The 22554-nt window shown below is 54.1% G+C and overlaps 1 protein-coding gene across 1 annotated transcript; it reads left to right on the plus strand.

The window, feature by feature from the left end:
* Positions 1-2698: 2698 nt before the first annotated feature.
* On the plus strand, positions 2699-20931 carry LAMC2 (laminin, gamma 2). Its single transcript, XM_010580680.1, has 23 exons — positions 2699-2780; positions 7196-7384; positions 9888-10017; positions 10955-11053; positions 11233-11369; positions 11761-11883; positions 12013-12202; positions 12560-12672; positions 12988-13206; positions 14188-14367; positions 14866-15099; positions 15341-15477; positions 15812-15965; positions 16089-16294; positions 16571-16650; positions 17128-17265; positions 18058-18202; positions 18468-18617; positions 19145-19259; positions 19347-19546; positions 20123-20281; positions 20370-20469; positions 20681-20931. The coding sequence occupies exons 1-23, from the start codon at positions 2699-2701 to the stop codon at positions 20929-20931; spliced, it is 3531 nt and encodes a 1176-aa protein (XP_010578982.1).
* The last annotated feature ends 1623 nt before the right edge of the window (positions 20932-22554 follow it).

Here is a 22554-nt window from a genome sequence, read left to right on the forward strand (position 1 = left end):
CTCCCTTGGTTACATCAATAAAACTGTTACTTTGGGGCTTCACACATCCATCACTTGCCACTGGCAACCATCAGCAAAATTCAGATTATTAGCGGATTAGTTCTGCCATGGCCGTGTCCTCAAGGACTGATAAACTTGCCAGCCGCTGCAGTGGTCTCCCTGCAGGAGCAGCTTTCTTAGCTCTGTTATGAAGAATGAGCATAAGACATCTTCAGAAGGACTCTTATGTTGCAGATTAAAAGACCCGGGTTCTCCAGTGAAGAAATACTGTTTCATTGGAGTGTCTGATGAGCACCGCTACTCTTCATGCCTCCCATCGCTTACACTTACACTAACTCTAAAAGGTAACATTTCTGTTAACCGTGTTTATGAGAGACCCTTTTCTAAAGGGTGCTGCTGTAGTCATGGGTTATGGTGGGCAACATTTGCTCTGTGCAGGGTGGTGGGCATCTGTATGTCGGTGTGTTTAGGAAATCAGGGCCCCAGAGAGTACGTTTTGGTCGTCTCATGGCACACATTCATGTGGTTTTCAGAGGTGATCTTGAAGGATGGTGGGGGATGACGAGGTAAGAGTAACCTAAGTAAATATGCAGAAATGACTGGAGAGAGAGCTGTGTCAGTGCCTTGTTTGCAGAAGTGAAGTAAGAGGTGGGGTGATAATGGTGAAATAGAAGGGATAACACAGAGGAGCCAGACAAGGGAAAAGCTTCCTGATGGTGAGAGCTGGTCTTCCAAGAGAGAAATCAGCCAAGGACTTGGGCTGGGCAAGGTCCAAGGGAACTGCTGTACTGACACCGCTGCTGGAGGTGAGTTTCTTGAGCAGAGGGGTGTCAGTGGGTAGCAAGGACGCAGCAGAGGTGTTTGGGGCAAGTGATGTACTTCAGAGCAAAAGGGATGAAGTGTGTTTCATTAGAGGAATAAGTAGACCCTAAGGACTGCTAAATCAGTGGGAATACCATAAGTGGTTTTGTCTTGCTTCTTAAAAGAAAAATAACAATAATAAAAAAAAATAAATCAGATAAGACAGCCTTGGGTGCCAAAACCCAACATGTCACCAGCGTGTTCATGAAGCTGGGTTCCTTGCTGTGAACTATGTGAAGACCCAGCATGTGAAATTAAAAGGAAACAGACTGTCTACAAAAGAGTTGACTCAATCAGTGGAGACAGGTAAGCTTGGCAAAGGGAGGTGCAAAGATGTGGTGAATTTGGGCTGGTTGTGCCCATGACATCACCAGGAGCCGTGGAGGAAAGCCCTCTGAGTCAGCTCCAGGTGCAGGAGTGTCTGGAGGCTGTTGGGCAGCGTAACAGGCTCAGATAAGGACCTAAATGTTAATCACCCTGGGTTTGTTAGCTCTGAAACAAGCAGTGTGTCAGCACTGTTGGGTTGAGTTTCACTCCCTAATGCAGAAGGTGACCTGAAAGGCAACTTGTGTCTTAGACTGGGGGCAAATCTGTTAGGTGTCTTCATTCCATCTAAAGATGCTCATGGACCACTCATGGTCACTTGTGACAGTAGGTGTCTCATGACAGTAAGTAGGGGAGATGCTGTGATGCAGCACAAGGGACCATCCTTCCTTGTGATCCTCTGGTGGACTGCTTTTGCAGGTCAGGTAAGTGTACTGGCATCTCACCCTGATGTATGCAGGACTAGGAGGAGCCGTGCCTCCAGATTTCTCTCTTCCCTGTAGAAGTGGTCATGTCCTTCTCCAAGGCAAAGCTGAGGAGCAAGGTGGAATTGGCCTTTGTGTCTTACGTGGCTCGTTGGCTACCCTTGAGACCAAAATGCTAATGGACCTGGGCCTGTGGAGCCTTGCATTCTCATCCTGGCTCCATCAGTGACCTCAGGCAAGCCTTTTCCCCTCTCTGTGTCCACTCCTCATCCTCTTTCTAGCATGAAAGTTGTACTGGGTCAGGCCAAGGACCCCTGTAACCTCATTTTCTACATCGGGAGCAAAAGCAAACGTGTGTGATGATTCCTGGTCTCCACCCCATTTCCAGGTCTGAGGATTTCCTGAACCTGACGCTTGTCTGGTAAATCCTGATAGAACTGCTTTCTGAGTACGTGTCTAAGCTGTTCTCAGGGTCTTTTTGCATCCCCAGCAGCCCTCGGCTGTGAGTCCCGCTAGTCATCTCTTTTGGCTGCTTTTGAGCCCTGCTCTTGGGGGTTGGTTGGCTGGACCTGGCTTGTGAGCAGGCAGTCCCTGCCCACCTTCCCCAGGCTTCCTGTGAGCTCATCGTGTTTCATGTAGCTCCCTGCAAGCCGCCTGCATGCCCGGGCAGCCCGGCTCTCCTCGGCCAGCACCGGTGCCCTGCCCGTGGAGGGAGCGACAGCGGGTGGGATGGAGCTGGGCGAGTGGGACTGGCAGGAGGGGCGTCTGCAGGGGTTGTGGCTAAGTTTTCTTTTCCCCTGTGAGCTAGCACCCCTAGGAGGGTGCAGGCAGGAGGTCCTTGGGGCGCTGCGCCCCATCGATGCGCCTCTCTCGACGGCGCGGGGCGGGAGCCTGTCTGCGCTCCCTGGGCTGGGCTCTTCTTGCTTGGGGTGAGTCAGCCCACGGCACACGTGCTCTTCCTGTTGGGAGTGACTCAGGTGGAGCAGCCCATAAAAACCACCCGGAAAAAAAAAAAGGCAATAGGCAGCCAGTTGCGAGCCCTGCCGTTGTCTGCTGGAGTGGGCACCTTGCGCTCCCCGGCACAAGAAATGGCTGGGTGCTGGCTCCTGGCCTTCTGCTGCCTCGTGGCGTCTCTCCTGCCCGCAGCCCTGAGTGCCAACAGAGGAGAAGGTGAGGCTTCGGGAAGGTCGGCTGTTCCTGGTTTTTTGCTGACGTGCAATCCCGTCGGCAGCTTTGCTTGCAGCCCTGCCCCAGTGCCAGAGAGTGCTGGTAACTGGGAGCCACCCTGGTGCCGCAGCACCCTGCTAGGGTGCTCTCCCCTCCCACCTTTGGGATTAAAATTGGATCTGTGGGCACTTCTCCTTACATTTCCTCCAGGGTTAAATACTGTGTGAGCATTTAGACTTTGTTTTTTTAACTGGCATTCCCTTTAATAACCTTTTTTTAATGTGCAGTTACTTTACTGCTTTCTGTATAAAGCCTTGCGACTTGGGTGGGATTCGGGCATGAGCACAAGCATCACCCAGGGAGCGGGTGGCTGATCTGCCCGCCGCTGTTGGACCCAAAACCTTCCTTAAGCATGAGGAAGAGCTGGAAGCATCCAGCATCCAGTTTGCTGTAGCAACACATGTGGTGTTTTTATTTTGTGTGAGTCTGTAGGGCTTACGAGGTGCCCACGGCCCCGCTGCACCCCACGGAGGGTAGGGAGTCTCCCATGGTACCTAGACTGATGGCAAGCTTTAAAAATTTAGAGGATCCTCTTGCATGTGCAATTGTAGAAGAGAGTGCGATGCAGGGATGTTTAAGTGCATTCAGCCCGGTGGTAATTCAATATCGGGGTTTCAGTCATATTGGCTATACTCTGGAGATGGATATGTTTATCCAAAATCAGGTTTTCACATGTATTTTGTAAATACTAAGTTATTTCAATTTTTTTTTTGCCTTCAGTACTGGTGTTCTGAAATATGCTTACTGGACTGGAAGTTGGTCTTTTATCAGTTTTCCTTTAAGTGCAGTGCAATGTGATAGGGAAAAAAGTGCTGAATAATTGGGGTTTTTTTTCGGGGGGGTGGGGGTGTTCTTTTTTCTTTTCTTTTTTTTTTTTTTTAAAAAAACCCTGATTTTCTTTACATGCTACTTGGATAATTATTACAGCAGCCTTAATTGCATGAAAGTTTTAAAATACTGATGTAGATTCTTTCCCTCCACTTCCTGGCAGCGTGTAGGCAACCTCTGCTTTTCCATGGACCCTTGAACCTGTTTCCCTGTGTATGTAAAAGCGACAGTCGATAACCAGCCATGCTTTTATGCTGCAGCAGACTTTCCGAGTTGGTTCGGTGGCGTGAATTAGTCTCCTGTGCCGTTATTCCTCCGGTCCCAGCGCTAGATGTGTGCTTGCAATTAGAACACGTAATCCTGTTTCACTTGCAAATGAACTCCTTGAGTCAAATTGGGTTCAGGTATGATCTGGTTGAGCAGCAGAGGTCAGGGTGCTTGTACTCTGAATTGTGCAGAGCCTCGCCCGAGCAAGTGTGCGTTTACCTTGGTGGTGTGCGCCTGTGCATGATAGCTGAAGGGACCTGCCAGGGTTCGGGGAAGATTCGGGGTGTGGAGGTCAGAGCTCCACTGTGTCAATGAGGCGTCTAACTCGGTGTGTCAGAAAAGACAAGACACCAAATGGCAGCTTTTAGCTCTTGGTGTGTGGTCTCTCCCTGCTGATGCTGATGGAGCCCCAGGAGACACAGGCAGGTCTTCCTGCAGCGAGAAAGCTGTGGATTCAGGTGATGGGGAAACCCAGGACATGGGGTAGCAGTTGGGACAGCCTTCTGGGTCACTGTCCCAAAAGCACAAAGCAGAGAATGGCACATGTTGTCATGGAGGCTTTGTTGCATGCAAAGGTCTGTTGGTCTCTTGACAAAAGGAGTAGTCTTTGCAGACCAGGTCATACATACAGGGCTATTGGATCTGCTCCTTGCAGACCCAGGGCCAACCTCATTTTCTGGTTTTGTGAATTTAAGAAGATAATTTAAGAGGTCCAAAGCTGCCTGTCGTCTTCTCCAAGCCTTCTGATGTGGGAGTTTGTCTCAGTACAGCAAACAAGCATTTTTCACGCTTTATTTTGCTGGGCGGGAGCTGGGGGAATGGTGTCCTACTGGATGTGTGCCATGGACCTCCTTCATCCCAACGTTGTGCTGAAGAAATCCAGCTGCAAACCTTCTCCTCTGTGGAGCCTGTTCTTTTCCACAGCTGTCTGAGAACTGGATGATCTCAGGACAGAGCTTCAGGGCACCTGGGTACAAAAATGATCCCATCCTCAGTTGGTCCTCCTCTTTCAGCAGCTCCTGCATGCTCTATCTCGTTAGCAACTCCAGTGCCTCATTCTTGGTAAAGATTAATCTGCCTGAGCTCCCAAGTTTCCAGGAGAAGACCAGCAACAGGAACAGCTACACTGGTGAGGTGGTGGCACTAATCTGCAACAGCATCTTAAATGGTTTTGGATTAGCGAGATCTGAATCTGTGCCAGGGCTGGAGAGCTGGCTCTCAACATGCTGTAGCCTTAGAGCAAGACCTGAAAAAAGGTTTTCATACCCTGGGGTAACAGTGCTCATGCCTGTAATTTAGCAACCCAGTAAATCCTCTGGATTATGTAGAGGTAGGGTGATGCATGGGTGGAGTTTAACTTGGTGATCCTTATGGGTCTCTTCCAACTTGAGATATTCTAGCTTTATGGTGGAGGAATGGGGGGTGGGATCGACCCCAAGCAGTCCCACCGTGAAGGTGAGCACAAATACCTTGAGAAAGTCCTGCGCTGCTGCTTTCAGTGGGTTGTTCGTACTGTCTCTGCCCTTTGGCCACTGGTGATGTCCACTGAGGCTCTAGATGCTTTCCTCATACCCTAAGAGGCAGGACTTCTGCACCCACAGGTCCCCTCCCAGCAGGCTGGGGTGGCAGAAGACCTTCTGCAGCTGGGTCTCAGTCTGCTGGCAGGCAGGCTGCAAGGAAAGAACCGCATTTGCCGGAGCTGGAAAAATCTGTCTCCCTGTTTGCTGGTGCATGAGGTCATCTCCTTGGCAGCAGGCTTGGCTGCAGCTTTCTGAGTGCCTTCGTCTGGTATGCGGGTGCTCATGGGTGTGTGCGAGGGTGGCGGGCACTGCGTGCTTGGGTGGTGAGCGCAGGAGGCTTCGCCTGGCCCTGGGAATCACAGATGCAGAGGACAGGGACTTTGTATCCTCGGGCTAAGCTGTGCCAGAAGAGCGCTGGGAAGGAGGAGCCTCCACGAGTATCAAGTGCAACCCGCCATCTGCATCCATGCTGCAGGTTTCCGCTTGCTTTTGGATTTCCTCCACCTCCCCGTGCTGTCAGAGGTGACTTTAGCTGGGGGTGGGCAGCTGGGGACTGCCTTTTGTGTGCCAAGGAGGCCAGTAGTGAGCAGAGTTTCTTGGAGGTTGAGGATCCTGTGGCAGCATTGGGGTGGTTTGGAGCAGCTCATCAGCAGGCTCTGCACCCCTACAGATCCTGCTTTTTGCCTTAGCGTGTTTCTTTCTCCTGCCTGTCTTTGCCAGCCATTTTCTCAACCATGTCTGCTCTCCTTGGTGGCGCTGAGGAAGTAATCTGAAATAAACATCCTCGGGCTTAAATGCTAGTACTGGCCACTGAGGGCTTGGCAAGTGGATGAGATGTGGCTTCAAGAGAAGACCTGGGTGAGGCAATGAAGAAGAGTGCTGGAGCAGGCATGTCTGGTGAGATATCTGCCAGTCTGCCATCCAGAGGTCCTGTCTCTCCTGGCTGTAGTGGGATACAAAAATCCCATGTCTGTCCTTCCTGGCATCTGTCATGCAGTGATATGGGCAGCTGCAGCTTTTATTCCTGGGGAGGATGAGGTGAGGTGAGATGAACTTGTGTAATCCTGCCAAAACTTTTTTTTTTTTTTTTTTTTAAAAATCTACATTTTGGCTGGCACGCTTCTGCTGAGCTCCTCTGATCACAAACCACTTCCCATCATCCATGTGCTTGGCTGGGAGGACACTCGCACTGCAGACCTAGATGGAGGGAGTTTCTGGAAGTTGGTTGAGATTTTTCTTCTGGGCTCACTCCTGGTCAGAGGCAGGGTGAAGCCAAACATAATCTCAGGGATCCTTCCCTTTTCCCTGAAGTCACCAGTAAGATTCCCCATGCTTTTCTCAGCACAAGGTTTGGTTGTTTGGTTGTTTTTTTTTTTCACCTCTGCTTACTCAAAGACCTTGTGTTGGAAGGCCTCTGAAAGGATGGAGAACATCCCTGGCCATGCTGCACTGTGGAGCAGGGCTGCTTGGCTCAGGGGATTTGTCCGTCCTGAGCTGTGTCAGCAGTGAAATCGGGCATTGCTCCAAAGCATGGGGATGCGGGGCACAGTGTGGGCACTGGTGGCACAGGGGTGGCTGATGGATGCAGATGCGTGGGGACAAGTGCCTCATTACTAGCAGAGCAAGAAGAGAAGGTTTGCATCACCTGGGCTTGTTCCTTGGCCATCAGGGTGGGTTGACAGCTTCACAACTGGTGCCCTCATATCTTAAGCATCATTTGAGACATCTCTCTCCTCTCCCCAGTCTGCGACTGCAACGGGATGTCCAGGCAGTGCGTCTTCGACTGGCACCTCCTGAGGGAGACGGGGAACGGGTACCGCTGCCTCGGCTGCCTGGGCAACACGGAGGGTGTCCATTGCGAGCGCTGCAAGGAGGGCTTCTTCCGCCAGCGGGAGGAGGACTGCTGCCTGCCCTGCCGCTGCCACCCCCAGGGTACGTGGCCGCTTGCTGGGAGGGGAGGGCGTTGGGTCAGGGGTGTAAGGGGGGCTTAAAGTGCCTGCCGCCGTGTGTGTCCCTTGGCCCTGCTGAGGACATCGGCCAGGTCAGGCTCTGGGTCCCTACACATCGGACCAGAGCATCGTGGGAGGAGCAAGCGGGGTGAGCTTGGTTCCAGGTGGGATTATCTGGGGAGGTGCCAGAGGCCAGCACTGTGTTGCTGCACTGTAAGTCATAGGAGCTCCTCCTCCTGGGTGCTCCACTGCTTGGTGCTGGGAGTTTTGAACCCCTCAGGAGCTCGAGGCTGTGTCCAGGCTTTAGGACCCAGCTACCCCCCAAAATAATCACAGACTCACAGAATGACTTGGGTTGGAAGAGGCCTCCAAAGATCATCTAGTCCTACCTCCCTGCCATGTGCAAGGACATCTTTCACTAGACCAGGTTGCTCAAAGCCCTGTCCAACCTGTCCTTGAACACTTCCAATGGTGAGGCATCTACAACTTCTCTTGGTGACCTGTTCCAGTGTCCCACCGTTCTCATCATAAAGCACTTCTTCCTTATGTCCAGTCTAAATCTCCTCTCTTTCATATTAAAACCTTTGCCCCTTGTTCTGTCACTACAGGCCCTGGTAAAAAGTCTTTCTGTCTTTATACCACCTCCTCTCCTGAGGCACAATGCTGTGAACTGAGGAATTATCCTTTCACTTTTACAATGCAATTAAAAGCCTTTGCGAAGCTTGCCTTTCTATATTGAGCCCCTTTTATATATTGAAAGGCTTCAATAATGTCTCCCTGGAGCCTTCTCTTCTCCAGGCCAAAGAACCTCAACTATCTCAACCTTTCTCTATAGCAGAGGTGTTCCAGCCCTCTGACCCTTTCTGTGGCCTCCTCTGGACCTGCTCTAATGTGTCCATGTCTTGTGCTGGGGACCCCAGAGCTGGATGCAGTGCTCCAGGTGGGGTCTCATGAGAGTGGAGTAGAGGGGGAGCATCAACCCCCTTGACCTGCTGGCCATGCTGCTAGTGATGCACCCAGGACACGATTGGCTTTCTGGGCTGCGAGCACACATTGCCAGCTCATGTCCAATTTGCCACCCTGTCAGTATCCCCACATCCTTCTCCACAGAGTTGCTCTCCATGCATGCATCCATCCATCCCCTAGTCTGTACTGATATTGGGAATTGCCCTGACCCAAGTGCAGAACCTTGCACTTGACCTTATTGAACTTCATGAGGTTCACATGGGCCCATTCCTCCAGCCTGTCAAGGTCCCTCTGGCTGGCAACCCTTCCCTCCAGCATCTCCATCAACAACCCCTGCTTCACTGAGAGGGATTCTGCTCCACTCCACCATGAATTTGGCAGGTGGCCATGAACCTGCTGATGCCCACCAGGAGCTGCCTTGTGGGGAGCTGCTTGTCCCTTGAGGATGACAGCCAAGCCCCAGCTGGGGAAGCCGCAGCTTTTGCCGTCTTTGTGAGTCAGGCTGGCGGTTCCTGGATGTCACAACGTTTGGTGGGCTCAGCAAAGGCTTTTAATTGCATTGTAAAAGTGAAAAGATAATTCCTGAGTTCACAGCATTGCGCCTCAGGAGGGGAGGTGGTGCAAAGTGCCGCAGTGCTTGGGGATGGACAGGACGCTTCAGCCTCTCCAGCTCCTCTGGCAGCTTTTAGCAGGCTGCAGGGCTACAAGATGGGATTTCTAGCTCTGGAGTGTTTTCTGTGGGTTTTGTGGTGGTCACACAGTAGCTATGATTGCTCCTTCATCCTCATCAGGTTTTGGATGCTCTGCAAGCAGGTAGCTCATACATCTTGCACCGAGGTGCTATAGATACTGAAATGCCTGTCGGTCTCTGTTGATGCAGGGAGATCACTAGAAACACCACCTAACACAAAAAACAGGTGGCAAGAAGACAGAGCAATAGGCTTTAAGGTGGTGGTGGGGTGAATATCCCCTTGGCTGCCCCTTGCACTGGTGTGCCAGGAGGGCCCAGCGGCAGGACGGTTGCCCATGGCTCTGGCATCCTCTGCCCTTGATATCTGCATGTGCACAGCTGTAGGTCGGAAACGAAAGATCCTTCCATGGCCCTTGGCCCCGTAGGATCCTTGTAGAGGCACCAAAATGAAGTTCTACCAATGTCTACTAGTAGAGGGTCTGGCAAAGAAGAAAAAATTCTCTGCTTGGTTTGCATGCCCTAGAGTTGGTCTTATCCTTCACAATGACCTTTGTAGTAGGGAAGAGGATCCTTGTCCTGGGCATCTGGTCAATGCCTGCTGGGATTTATGTCCTCCAAGTCTCCTGCATCAGTTGGGAAGGCTGGAGCAGCTTTAACAGCCAGACCTGGCGTCTCAGTCCTGTGCTGGGATCTCAAGGGGTGACCTGTCGCTGTGGCTGGGTAGCTGCTGCAATGACAGTATGGTGCTTTGCTCCCTTGCAGCCAGCAGCATTGCTGGGACGGTGCAGGGAGGTGCCTGTCCGAACCTCTCCTTCCCCTCTTTCCGCAGGTGCCTTCAGCCCACAGTGCGACAGCGACGGCCGGTGCAGCTGCAAACCTGGTGTGATGGGCAAGAAGTGCGACCAGTGCCAGCCGGGCTTTGAGTCCCTCTCTGAGGCTGGGTGCCGGAGGAGTGGGCAGTAAGTGCTGGTGACCTTTGGTGGCATGGGGACAGCTGGAGGGCCAGCCTCCAGAGCTCTCCCAGCCACTGTAAAGAGCCCGTGCTGGCTGAAAACACCCTGTGCAAGGGCAGAGGCAGTTTGTTTTGTGGCAGCACACCCATAGCCTTAAGCTAACCTTGCTGGGAGAGAGCAGGCTTGATGGGGCTGGACCTCCATTCCAGCCTGCAGAGCTTGCTGTCATGTAATAGCATCAAAATCTGAGCTTAATCACACTCCAAGGCGATTGCTTTACTATCCAGATAATGCCAAACAGGCACTAGGTAGGCTAGCCGATGTAAAATAAAACCTGCCCATGCGTGGGTCTGCCTGGTGTCGGTGCCGCTTGCAAGGACTGCCCCCATGCAAAGATGTGCATACAAAAATCAACCCCTTCCTTTGCACAAATCCCCGTTTAAACACCTTTCAAAGTGTTTCTGGTTTGGCTTCCCCAGCGCTGTGTCCTCTTCTTCCTTGCTTCACCCCTCCGTTGCTCCTTTGGGGCCCCCAGCAGGCAAAGGGTGGGGGTGAGGGGTGGCTGCCTGCAGCTGTGCTGGCATGTCTGGCCTCCTGCCTGAGCCTCCCTGGGAAGTTGCTGCCTGCTGGAGCTCAGCCAGTGTCTATTAAACTCAGCCAGGCTCTATTAAGCTCAGCAGAGCTTCGCTTTGCTCTTCTAGGTGGGTCTGGTGCTCTGGGGTGTCCTGGGGCAGTAGTGTTGGGTACTGTCTCAGCCTGGCATCCATACTGCTGCAGCTGGATTACTTAAAGAGATGGTTCTGCTGATTATTTTTTTCCCTTCTAGCATGGGACTGGTAGCTGGGGGGGGCAATTCTTCACTGTCTTGTGTAACAGCTGGGGGCACTGAGCTTCCAGGCCAAGCTGGAAATCCAAGTAGAGGTTCCCGCTGTCCCCGTTGCAGGAGCCTACAGTGTGAGTGCGACCCAGCTGGCAGCACGGGGGGCTGCCTTTCTGGCCGCTGTGTCTGCAAGGCGAGCACTACTGGAGAGCGGTGCGAGAGGTGGGTGTCAGGAGGACTTGCTGGACCTTTGTGTGGCATGTCCTCCATCTCCCTGGCAGCTGTGCATGCACATCTTGCCATCCCAGCCTGGTGATGACCTCAAGCTGTGGCGATGGTTGTGTTGGCCAGGAAGAGGAGAAAATGGACTTGAACGTTGTCACCTTCTTGTGTTTTCTCAGGTGCAAGCGAAACTTCTATAACCTGGATGCCAGAAACCCCATGGGATGCTCCCCCTGCTTTTGCTATGGGCACTCAGCTGTGTGCGTCAGCGCGGACAACCACAGCATCTACAACATCACCTCCACCTTCCAGCAAGGTGAAGCCCAAGCAGGACATCCCTACGGCTCCTGGGGGTGTTTGCCATCCCTTCTCTTTGACATGCTGGAGGACCTGCCTGGTTCACAGCCCTGCTGGCAGTCCCTGTGCTTTGATGGGTGGGATGGCTTGATCATAGGCAGAAGTAGGGTGCGAGGGTGGGATGGAGTGTAAGCTTGCTTTATCATGTCTTTCCTACCACTTGGGAGGAAACCTCTATGCCCAGCCTGGCTTATTTACAGATGTATTGGCACAGGGATATCTGTGCTACCCCCTTGGAGGTCAAGGGGTAGGAAGCTGGAGGGTTTTGATAAGACACAGCTTGAGAAAGTTGCTGGAGTCCTGGAAACAGCTTCCCTGTCCCTGCTGACTGCTCCTTGTTGGTGCTGCAGGTGCTGAAGGCTGGCGAGGTGTCCATGAAAGTGGCTCCCCAGCCCAGCTCCAGTGGTCCCCGCGCCATCAGGATGCCTTCGTAGCAACGAGGAGATCGGAGCCAATATACTTTGTGGCACCTGGTAGGTGCGCGATTGGTGAGGGGGAGAGGTGATGGTGTCCCCTTTGCTTGGTCTGATCCTGTGAACTGAGCCTTTAGGAGGAAGGCAAGGTTTTAAGCCTTTCATTTTCTCCCTTTCTTCCCTTTGCAGCAAAATTCCTCGGGAACCAGCAGCTGAGCTACAGCCAAACGCTCTCCTTTGATTACCGCCTGGACCGAGGGGGACGCCAGCCATCACCGCATGACGTGGTCCTGGAAGGAGATGGCCTGAGAGTCACTGCCCCCTTCTTGCCCCAGGGGAAGGTCCTGCCCTGCGGTGTCAGCCAGACATACGTGTTCAGGTAAAGGGAGATGCTGGGGTGTTTGGGGCAGGGTGAGCAAGAAAGGCTGCAGCTTCAAGGAGCTCCTGGATTCAGGTGTGATCCCTTGGAGGTGGCAAATGGTTGCCTGGTTTGGGCTGGTTTGGGCACCTCAGGTGCTTCTCTCCTAGATGAGGAGTTTACTTTGTGAAAGAGGCAGTAGAAAATCTGACTTGAGGTTGGGCTGGGTACTTTGGTCGGGGTCAGTTGCATGGGTGGAGGTTGTTCTCCAAAGTCTTGAGCTTGGGAGGGAGATGGGCGAGGGCTGCTGCATTTTCTTGATGAGGTATCATCTCATTTTCTTGAAACCGGTTCCACTTTTCCCATCTCCCACTGCAGGTTGGATGAGCACCCGAGCAGCAACTGGAGCCCGAGGCTGAATCACTTTGAATATCGCAGGCTGCTGGGAAACCTGACAGCTCTCTGGATCCGAGCCACCTTTGGGGAGTACAGTAAGTGGGGGGAGAGCATGCAAGCACAAGGTTGGCTTCTCCTCGTTGCTGGAGACGCTAAGTCTCCAGATGGAGACACCTTTGCTAACAGCTATTAAAAAATAATAATAATTTTTAAAAGTGCCCCAAGATGGACAAAATAAATTATGAAGAGATTGAGCAGGATGGCAACAGCGGGGACAGCAAAGCCTTGGCTCTGGTCCATCGGCCTGTGGGCGCTGTAATGAAACATGCAACCCGTGCAGGTCCCGTGTGTGGGGGACTTGCAGGTGGAGCTGTTGGCCCCTGCGGGTGACCCGCCATATCTCCCTCCAGGCACTGGCTACATCGACAATGTCACCCTGGTGTCGGCACAGCCCATCGCTGGAGTCCCTGCTCCCTGGGTGGAGCGCTGCCAGTGCCCGGTGGGGTACCGGGGCCAGTTCTGCGAGAGGTGTGCCCCTGGCTACCGCAGGGATGCCCCCGACCTGGGGGCCTTCAGCATCTGCGTGCTGTGCAATTGCCAGGGGGGAGGAATTTGTGATCCCGACACTGGTAAGAGAAGCCACCACTATGCTGTGATTGTAGGGCGTATGGGATTGCGGGATGGCTGCCTGCATCCCAAGAATTGAGCTATAGGGAGGTGGGGGGAGGCAATGAGTGGGGCAAGATCACCGACTTGGGGGGCTGGAGTGTGGGGAACATCACGGATAAAGCTCCCCAGAACCTAGGAGTGCTGTGGACAGAAAAACAGGTAAGATGCCTTTGGACAAAATTGGGTTTAGATGATGCTCACTGGAGAGAGAAAAAGCATCTCCTACTGCCTGGATAGCATTAAAAACTTTTCTTCTGACTTTTTGTTTTAAAGGTAAGCGTGGTAATCCATCAGGTTGAATGGTGCTCTGAGCAACCTAATCTAGTTGAAGATGTCCCTGCTTATTGCAGGGGGGTAGGACTAGATGACCTTTAAAGGTCCCTTCCGACCCAAACTATTCCTTGATTCTATGTGGTGTGAGTAGATATCAGCGATGCGAACATGTTTTACTGTCTTGTTAAAATAGCCCACGGTGTTGCCATGTAAAATCAAGGTAATGCAAAGTTAAGCTGTCAGTATTTTCTAAGTCTAAATTGGAATTTCCAAATATTTGAGCATTGAACAGGAGGCACGAAAAGCAACATGTGGCTCCTCGGGAGCTATATGAGCTGTGAAAAATGAGATACAGCCACCTTTGGGTGGTGATAGCCAGCCTTCTTGCCCTGGCATGGGCTACCGGCAGGGTCTTGCTGGGCTCCCATTGTAAGAGCAGGGCATGGTCCTTCCCGCATGGTGAAGGACTGATGGGCAGAGAAATGGACCGTGTTATGGGCAGGTGTGGGGATCTCAAGGGGTCCGGTGGAGGATGCTGGACCATGGGTGCTTGTGTTGCAGAGGGTGGTGTGGCCACCAGCAAAGGGTGGCTGGGAGGTGGACTGATGGAGGGTGTCCCACCAGGGGTGAGAGCAAACTGCCCTAAGCCTTTTCCCTCCTCCTTCCAGGGGAATGCTACTCAGGAGATGAAAACGTGGGCAACAGTGTCAACTGCCCCTTCGGCTTCTACCGAGACCCCTGGCAGCCACACAGCTGCAGGGCATGTCCCTGCAGTAATGGCCAAGGCTGCTCAGTGGTGCCGGGCGGCGAGGACGTCATCTGTGACCACTGCCCTGCTGGAGCTGCCGGTAATGCCCTTCTCCAGGTCGCTTCTGCTCTGCCTTTCTCCAGAGCTTCTACCTGCTGTACAGGGAGACGCAGGCATCAGTGGGCCAGATGCTCAGAGCCGGGTGGATCATCTCATCTTCTCAGCCCAGCTTGCCTACAGCACTGCTGCTTCTGCCTGTAATGGGGTGTTGTAGCCCCCAGGGCTGTGTAAATGTTCGTTGCCCTGCCCCAGGAAAGGTTCTTATCTAAACAGATAACATGGTTGGAAAAAGGATGGATGGAGAGGGAGGGGAATGGAAAAATAGGGAAAAAAAACCCAAATAGGAAACAACTTGCCTGAGGTCAGTTGTTGCACCCCGCTTTCAAGAGCCTGCCCAGAGCATTGTGTGTTGGTGGTGGTGGTGAGGAGAGTGGAGGTGCTGTTGTGTCAGCCCCGATGGGGCCGAATGCCCCCATTTCTGCGAGGCAGCCTCTGCTTTTGAGCAAGAGTGAGCTTTGCCCCATCTCTCTTTTCCCAGGGGCCAACTGCGAGTACTGTGCTGATGGCTATTTTGGAGACCCAGCGGCTTCCCAGCCCTGCCAGCCGTGCCAGTGCAATGGTAACGTGGAGCCCAATGCCGTGGGGAACTGCGACCGCCGGACGGGCGAGTGCCTCAAGTGCATCTACAACACTGCCGGCTTCTACTGCGACCGCTGCAAAGACGGCTTCTTTGGGAACCCCCTGGCGCCCGATCCTGCCAACAAGTGCAGAGGTGAGAGCCAGGCACTGTTTGTGCTGGGGATGAGTAAGAAAATCCACAGTGGAGTGCAGAGTGGCTTGATGGGAAGGGGGATGCTATAAAAGCCAAGGCTGGAAAGCAGGAGTGGGGAGCAGGAACCAGAGCACAGGTCTAAACGGTGGGAGGAGAGCAGGGGGAGAGGGTGGATGGAAGGATTTGCTGAGACTTGAGGTGGGGACAGGCTCCTTTGAACCTGTGCCACTCCGACCTGCAGCCTGTGCCTGCAACTCGGCTGGTGCCGAGCCCCTGAAGTGTAGGAGCGATGGGAGCTGCATCTGCAAGCCTGGCTTCGAGGGTCCCACCTGTGAAGAGAGTGAGTGCCCGGCTTGCTACGGCCAGGTGAAAGCCCAGGTGAGCATTTTTGCCAGCCCTGAGGCCACTGAGTGGCAAGGGGTGCAGCGATACGCTTACCCTCAAGCATCTCCTCCTGGCCTCTTCAAGCATCTCCTCCTGGCGCGAGTGAGAAGTGATTTTGCAGGCTGTGCCTGAGCTTTGTGTTTATACCCGATTCAACCAACAAAACCCCAATGACCTAGAGCTGCTGGCCTGCTGTGCCCCACCCAAAAATGAGCCCTTGCTTTGCTCTCCATTCTCTGGTCAGACTGTGGACCTGGTTCCCACTGTGGTCTTTCCACTGTGGGTTTGACACCCTGCTGGCTGATGGCCTGGTCTGCTGTGGTTGCAGGTGGACCTGTACCTGCAGCAGCTGGCAGAGCTGGAGCTGCTGTTCTCAGAGGTGCGAGCTGGCGGTGGGGCCGAAAGCCAGGAGCTGGAGGGGAGGATGCAGCTGGCTGAGGAGACGCTGCGGACCATCCTCGGGGAAGCCCTGAGCCTGCAAGGTACCACCCACCCGCTGCCCTCTGATGAGTCCGTCTGCGCTGTATCAGGAGAGGGTTTTGCTGCTTGTGACGTTTTGCTCAGCGATGAGTTTCTCTTCAGCCTTCCTCTTTCCCTCTCACCAGCCTCTGACAGGTCTCTGGAAAGCCGCGTGGCCAGGATGAAGGGGCAAGGGCCCAGCTCCCAGAGCCGCTTGGATGGGATCAAGGCAACGGTGGAGAGGCTGAGGTCTCTCGGGGGCCAGTACGAGAGGCAGGTACAGGATACCCGGCAGCTGCTGGAGAGAGCCAGGCTGGACCTGGACCGCAGTGGAGCCACTCTGCGTCGGGTGGTAAGAGCATCCCTGTGCAACGTGTTCCTAGTCTAGCCCAGGGCTGAAAAAAAATCCATGGACAAAGCAAGAATTTAATGTATGCCAGTTATTATGTTTGTTTTGTGAGTGCAGATGATGTTCTGGTGGCCCTTTCTGTAGGGCTGGGACCTGGAGAGGTGCTGGCAGGGGTCTTGGGGGGCTGTGGAGGTTTAACATGCTGCAGTTGCCTCTTTTGCTGCTGAATCAGATGAAGGGCAGGGAAAAGCACTCATGCCTCTCTTCCTCCCTCCTCAGACCATTCCCGTTTCAAACCTTCCTGGGGATTCGAATCAGTTCTTGATGCTGGCCCAGGAGGCTCTCAGACTGGCCAACAGGTGAGTTGCTCCCGCTGTCAGCCACAAGAGAAGGGAAGGGGGACTGAGATCCTGCTGGGTGCCCAGAAAGTCCTTTTTGGGGCTCCTTGCCTAGCCACCGGGCTACAGCTGCCACAGCCTCTGTGCCAGCCTTGGGGCAGGGGAAGATGCAGCTGCTGGGCTGGCTTTGCTGCCCTACAGATCTGTCCTCAGTTGCCTTTGAAGGTGGTGTTGTGTGTGTTTTAGAAGCATCTTTGGGGTCAGAGTTTGGCCCATGGGTGGCCAGTTGGAACAGGCAGCATCTGCCTCCCCCCTGGTGCTCCTCTACCCTTGGGAGAGATGCAGGAGGGACAAGCAAAGTACGGGTCCCCTTCTCAAACACGCTGCATTTCCCAAGAGGGTGTGACCCAGCATTGCTGAATACAACGGTAAAGGAAGCTGGTGGGGAAAACTCGAGCGGGAAACCTTTCTCACAAGCCCGCCCCTCGTGCTTTGCAGCCACATGCAAGCTGCCAACACCATCGAGCAAGCCGCGAAGGCGGCGCGGGAGGACGCACGGCAGGCGCTGGAGCTGGTGCGCGTGGCCGCCAGAGGAGAGACGGCCACCTCCGGCTCCTTGCAGGGGCTGCTCGGGAAGTGAGTGGAGGCTGCGTTCTCCTGCGTGTTGTGGGGGGACGTGGGAGGGAGGAGGGGGGTGGCCAAGCATCTGTGCCCCCTTCCCTGCCTCCCCAGCTTAGTAGCAGAAACATGCAGTTGGAGGCAGAGCAGGCAGGGGCTTGCGTGGACTTCGGTCGCTGGCAGTTCTGAGCAGTGGGGATGGAGGGTCGGCAGCTCTGCGGAGCATCTGCTTCCCACCCCACGGACCACAATGCTCCCAGGGGCCTGCATGCAGCTGGGGGAAGGGGTTTAATGCCGTGTATGTGAACAAGCTCCTGGGCACTACTTCCACACATGGTTGCGGATCCAGGCTGGGTTTAGCCCAAGGGTAGATTTAGCCCCATGTTGCCTGGGTGGCTTCCCTGGTCGGGCTGGTGCCTCTCCAGAGCCCACCATGGTGCTGGGATTTTGCACACCACTGGTGGGGTGCGAGCAACAGCCCTGAACGAAGTTAAGGAGCTGAATGGGGATGTGTAGGAGGAAACATCCAGTGGCAGGGCAGGGATTAGCAGAGCCACCATGGAGCCTGTGAGGGTTCAGCTGGAGTGAAACGCCTTTGGTTTCTGGAGCGGGAGCAAGGAACCACCAGATGCCCTGCTTGGCAGAGGGGCTGGGGTGCGGAGGATGTTTGCAATTAGCTTTCCCTGAGTGATAAATCTGCACATGGCCTTGGAGAACATGAGCCAGCTGATGTAGGAGGCAGTATTAACACTGTGGTGGGAGGTTGGCAGCTTGGCTGGTACCGTGCTCTTCAACCTCACATCCGTGCAGGTATGAGGAGCTGAAGTCGCTGGCTGGAGGCCTGAAGGCTGAGGCCGATGGGATGGCCTCTGAGGCAGACAAGGCTTATCAGGGCAGCCTGGTGCTCCTCAGCTCCCTGTCCCGCCTGATGAAGACTGACATTGGGTCCTTTGAGGTGAGGGCTTTGTGCCTGTGGGACCAGGAGATCCCCTTTTGCTCTCCCCTACGCCCTCCCTGCTACCCTGCCAGCAGCTCAGCCTTTCCCAGGGCTCAATCCCCATTGGAGAGCCATTGGATATCCATCTTCCCACCCTTTTGCCCCCGTAGCTGGCTGCGGCACAAGGAGCAAGAGACAAGTATGCGTCGCTGCTTGCTGTGGTTCCCGGCAAGCACTGGGGAGATGCTGGGACACCCAGCCGGTCATCGTATCTCTGTTTCAGGGGGAAGCAACCCAGCTGAAGCAGGATGCCAGTGCTCTTCTGAGGCTGGTGGACACTTACATGGCACAGTACAGGCAGCTGCAGAGCCGCACGGGGAGCTGGGAGGAAGAAATCAAGCAGCTGCTGCGAAGGGGAGAGGGCGAGAGAGCGGTAAGAGGTTGGCTGGGGGGCTGCGGCTTGAGTTGTCCTCAGCGTGAGCTGGAGCCTTGATGGGATGCCTATGGCACCACCGCTACTACCAGCTGTCCTAGCCTGTTTGCCAAAGGGGACATAGCTCTGCCCGCCTGCTGCAGGATAGTACCCTTCCTCAGAAAAGCAGCCACTTGGGGTTGGTCTTCTGGAGCCGGTGGGAGACCTCACCGTGTGCGTGGAGCTGCTGGTGTGGGGTCTCACCTGCACATCTCCTCCATATAAGGCAGGTTGAAGACCTGGTCTTGGAAAGATTAGAGCTAAGATGACTCAGGATGGCTGGAGCTGGTTGAGGAGCACTGGCACAAGCCTCTGCTGACAGATCAGGCTGTGGTAGCCTTGATTCAGGGGCAAGAGCAGGCATTTGGGAACAAGCTGGTGGGTCTTCTCTCCCATCTCTGCGGCTCCTTGCATATTGCTCTGGGACTGTCCAATGCTCCCATACTGTGTCCTTCATCTGCCTGTTGTGTCCCTTTGGCCTGCCACAGACACTGACGCAGCTGCTGTCCCGAGCCAACCTCGCCAGGAGCACAGCCCTGCAAGCCGTGAGTGCTGGCAACGCCACCTTCTATGAGGTGGAACAGATCCTGAAGAGCCTCCGGGGTAATGTCCTAGAAACCCTTCCTTTCCCTTCCCTTGTGGGATCTCGCAAAGGTAGCGCAGCTTCATTTCCACACGCGTTTCTTTCAGAGTTTAACCTGCAAGCGGATGACAAGAGAAGGGAAGCTGAAGATGCCATGAAGAGGCTACCGATTATCAGCAGCATGGTTGCAAGTGCCAGGGAGAAGATGGAACAAGCTGAAGCGATCCTGGGCAGCGCCGCTTCCAAATCCAAGGCAGCCAGCAGAGTGGCAGGGGAAGCGAAGGAGATCACCATGGGGATACAGCAGGTGAGGGCCAGCCCTGGTGCTATTGCTGGCAGAAAAGGGTTTGGAAGGGAAAACCACGGAAGAAGAGGAGATGGTTGACAACTCCAGCGGGTCTTCATGGTGGACCTGATGTGTTGACTTTTTGGCTGACGTTTGTCTATAGTGGGTCCTGCAGAGATAACAGAGTTGCCTGTAGATGCATGGGCACATGAGGATCTTTGCAGGCATGTTTGTCCTGTGAGGATCTCTGTGGCATCTTTGTAGCCACCTTTTGGTGACCCAAGGAGATTTTTTGCTTCCACAGTCTGAGCTGCTGGCAGGTTTGTGAGCTCCCAGAACTGGCATTGGTGAGTTCGACTCCCAGACTGTGTGTTGTAATTCCCAAGGGATTCGCTGATGTTTGCAGGAAGGGTTGAGCCATAATCATAGAAACAACTCCCTGGAGCAACTGGTGGGACCACATGAAGGACGATGGATAGCCTGCAGTAATTTTGGTCCTTGTGGAAGGAACCACTTCCCACCAGCTCCACACCCCAGTGCACCCAGACCAATTTCAGCCATACTCTGCCCCTCTGAAAGTCCCTTTGTCTTTCCTAGGAGATCACACAGCTGAAGGTGGAAGCCAACAAGACGGCTGATGGTGTCCTCGCCCTAGAGAAGGCAGTGGCCACCCTGCAGCGCGAGGCCAAGGAAGTGCATGGCGAATTTGAGAGGAAGCTTTTGGAGGTTGAGGCGGATGCTACCGTGATACAGGAGGTGGGTCCCCGTCTCCCTTGTCTTGCCCCCTTCCCTGTCGATGTTTGGGCAGGACTTCACCTTACAGCTGCCTCCTTCCCTTCTTCAGACAGCTCAGGAAGCTCAGAAGGTCCACGCCAAGGCTGGCCAGGCAGGGGTGGTCGTGCAGGAGACGTTGAGCACCCTGGAAGAGCTGCTGCGTCTGATGAGTAGGTTTTGCGCTGCTGCTGCAGGGCATGGATGGAGACAGGTCCCCACTGGGGTCTAGGCAGGGATGCTGGGAGTTGTGCGGGAAGCTGCCTCAGGTGATGCCTGTAAACAGGCTGGGCAGTAGCAGGGTGGGGATGAAGTATCTAGGAGAATCTAGTCCTCAGCCTCCATGAATCATTCCCTCTTCCTTGTTTTCCTCCTGTGTAACAGACCAACCTGGTGCTGTGGACGAGGAAGGCCTGAAGCAGCTCGAGATGAATTTTAGCAAAGCCAAAACCAGAAGCAACCAGCTGAAGGTTGAAATGTTGGAGCTGGAGCAGACAGCCACGCTGCAGAAGGCCCGGGTGCAGATGCTGGAGAGCAGCATTGACGAGATCCTGGCAGATATTAAGAACCTGGAGAATATCCAGAAGAGTCTTCCTCCAGGCTGTTACAACACAAAAGCCATTGAATTGCCGTGAGTGAGCTCTGGAAAGGCTGCAGCTCCTGCCAGGCTGTGAAGGCAGGAGAGCCTGGCCCAGCTGCCCTCCCCAAACCTGGCAGGACCAGCTGTGTTCGATTGTGTTGAACTGATCCTTACCCTCAAGTTCAGCGTGGCAGCTGAAGTTCACATCGTCACACTGGCCCTGGAGAGTCCCTGATTTTTCAAAGTGATATGTCCCTCGGTCACAGGAGGAAGGGGACACCTGGTTGCATGAACGTGCTACTGACTGCCCAACATCCCATTTCTACAACATTTCTGAGGTGCAGATGGGGGTTGCTTGGTGTCAGCCTTGGGAGTTGGCACAGTTCAGAGCCTGAAGTTCATGGCTGAGAGGTTCTCCATCCCCTGTGGATCTCCTCTCCTCGTCTGGCACACACAGAAGGACTAGAGTCTCTGTTCTTACTTTTGATACTGCCACCACCACCACCTCCTCATGTTCTCTGCAGGGTCTTCCTCACCTTTGGTAGCTCAGGAGGCAGGGAGTGAACAGCATGAAATGGCAGCTAGGGGAGATAAGTTTTGATCTGTGACACCAGTGACGCTTCATGTGGCTTTCTTCTCCCAGCCTGCCCAGTCCTTACTTTCCTGGGAGCAGCTCTGGTGTGGCTTTTGCTGTGGCTTGGAGATTCAGCATCAGATGCTGCTGATGACCCTTTCCATAAAGCTGCAGGTCTTCCATGGTGCTTCTCGGTGAGGTGGTTACTGTTTTGCTAAAGGGGGAAAAAAATGAAGCTGCCTGCTGGTTTTGAGCTCAGGGTAATGTGCTGGATGGAAGAAGAAGGGGATCCTAGGCTAGCAGGTTATCAGAGGAGGAGAGCACTGCTGGGGCTTCTCAAGTGGAAAGTCTTTCCTGCTCCACCTGCTCCCTTCAGCCAGCAGGAGAGGGCCCCCTTTCTTTCTCCCACACTTCTCTTTGAGTCCCAAAGCCCTTCAGGGATGGCTTTCTTTTCAAAGTTCCTCCTGGGCAAACACAGGTCTCCCTACCATCCCCTTACACACTCAAGCACAACCTTTCATTCCAAGACGGGTCAGTTTGATACCAGGCAGCTTCCTGGGTGTCCCAGAGCCCAGGAGAAGCAAGGCAGTGTCCCCTCTGCACAAACACCCAGGACCCTGCAGCACTTGTCACAGGAACAGGGGCTTTCTCTAGGGGTCTGCAGCCACAGGCTCTCATGTCTGAGAGCCTGGCCCCATCCTGCTGGATTGCCAGCATCCTGATTTGATCTGTTTAAAAGTATTGATGATGTCTTGAATGTGTCTCTGCCTTTGGTTTGGTGCTGCCAGTTTTACCCTCCCTCCCACGTGGTGCTGGCTGTTTCTCAGAGGCTCAAGTCTGCAGGGTTTCCCACCGTACATCGGAGCAGAGCTTGGAGGAGCTGAAGATCACAGTGCTCCCGTCACCCACCCACAGCTTTCCTGTGGGTCCAGCTCCATTCAGACACCACTCCCAGCTTCCTTTAGATGCCATTTCAGGGGGAAAAAGAGCCAGCAAATGCTGGAAGTCAACTCTGCTGAAGCCCCCTGACCTGCGTGGTGGTGAAAGAAGAGGTCTGGGATGGAGGAGGACACTTTGGGGGACATGCTCACCCCTCGTTAGCTC

This window comes from Haliaeetus leucocephalus, unplaced genomic scaffold (assembly GCF_000737465.1).
Source record: "Haliaeetus leucocephalus isolate CR32 unplaced genomic scaffold, Haliaeetus_leucocephalus-4.0 Scaffold730, whole genome shotgun sequence".
In the NCBI taxonomy this organism is placed as follows: Eukaryota; Metazoa; Chordata; class Aves; order Accipitriformes; family Accipitridae; genus Haliaeetus; species Haliaeetus leucocephalus.

Bases quoted from the DNA above. Each gene is read 5' to 3' on its own strand.
- LAMC2 (XM_010580680.1), top strand. From the start codon at position 2,699: ATGGCTGGGTGCTGGCTCCTGGCCTTCTGCTGCCTCGTGGCGTCTCTC. The intron at 18,203-18,467 runs GTGAGGGCTTTG...TCTCTGTTTCAG, and splicing joins CTGACATTGGGTCCTTTGAG to GGGGAAGCAACCCAGCTGAA. The intron at 18,618-19,144 runs GTAAGAGGTTGG...GGCCTGCCACAG, and splicing joins GGGGAGAGGGCGAGAGAGCG to ACACTGACGCAGCTGCTGTC.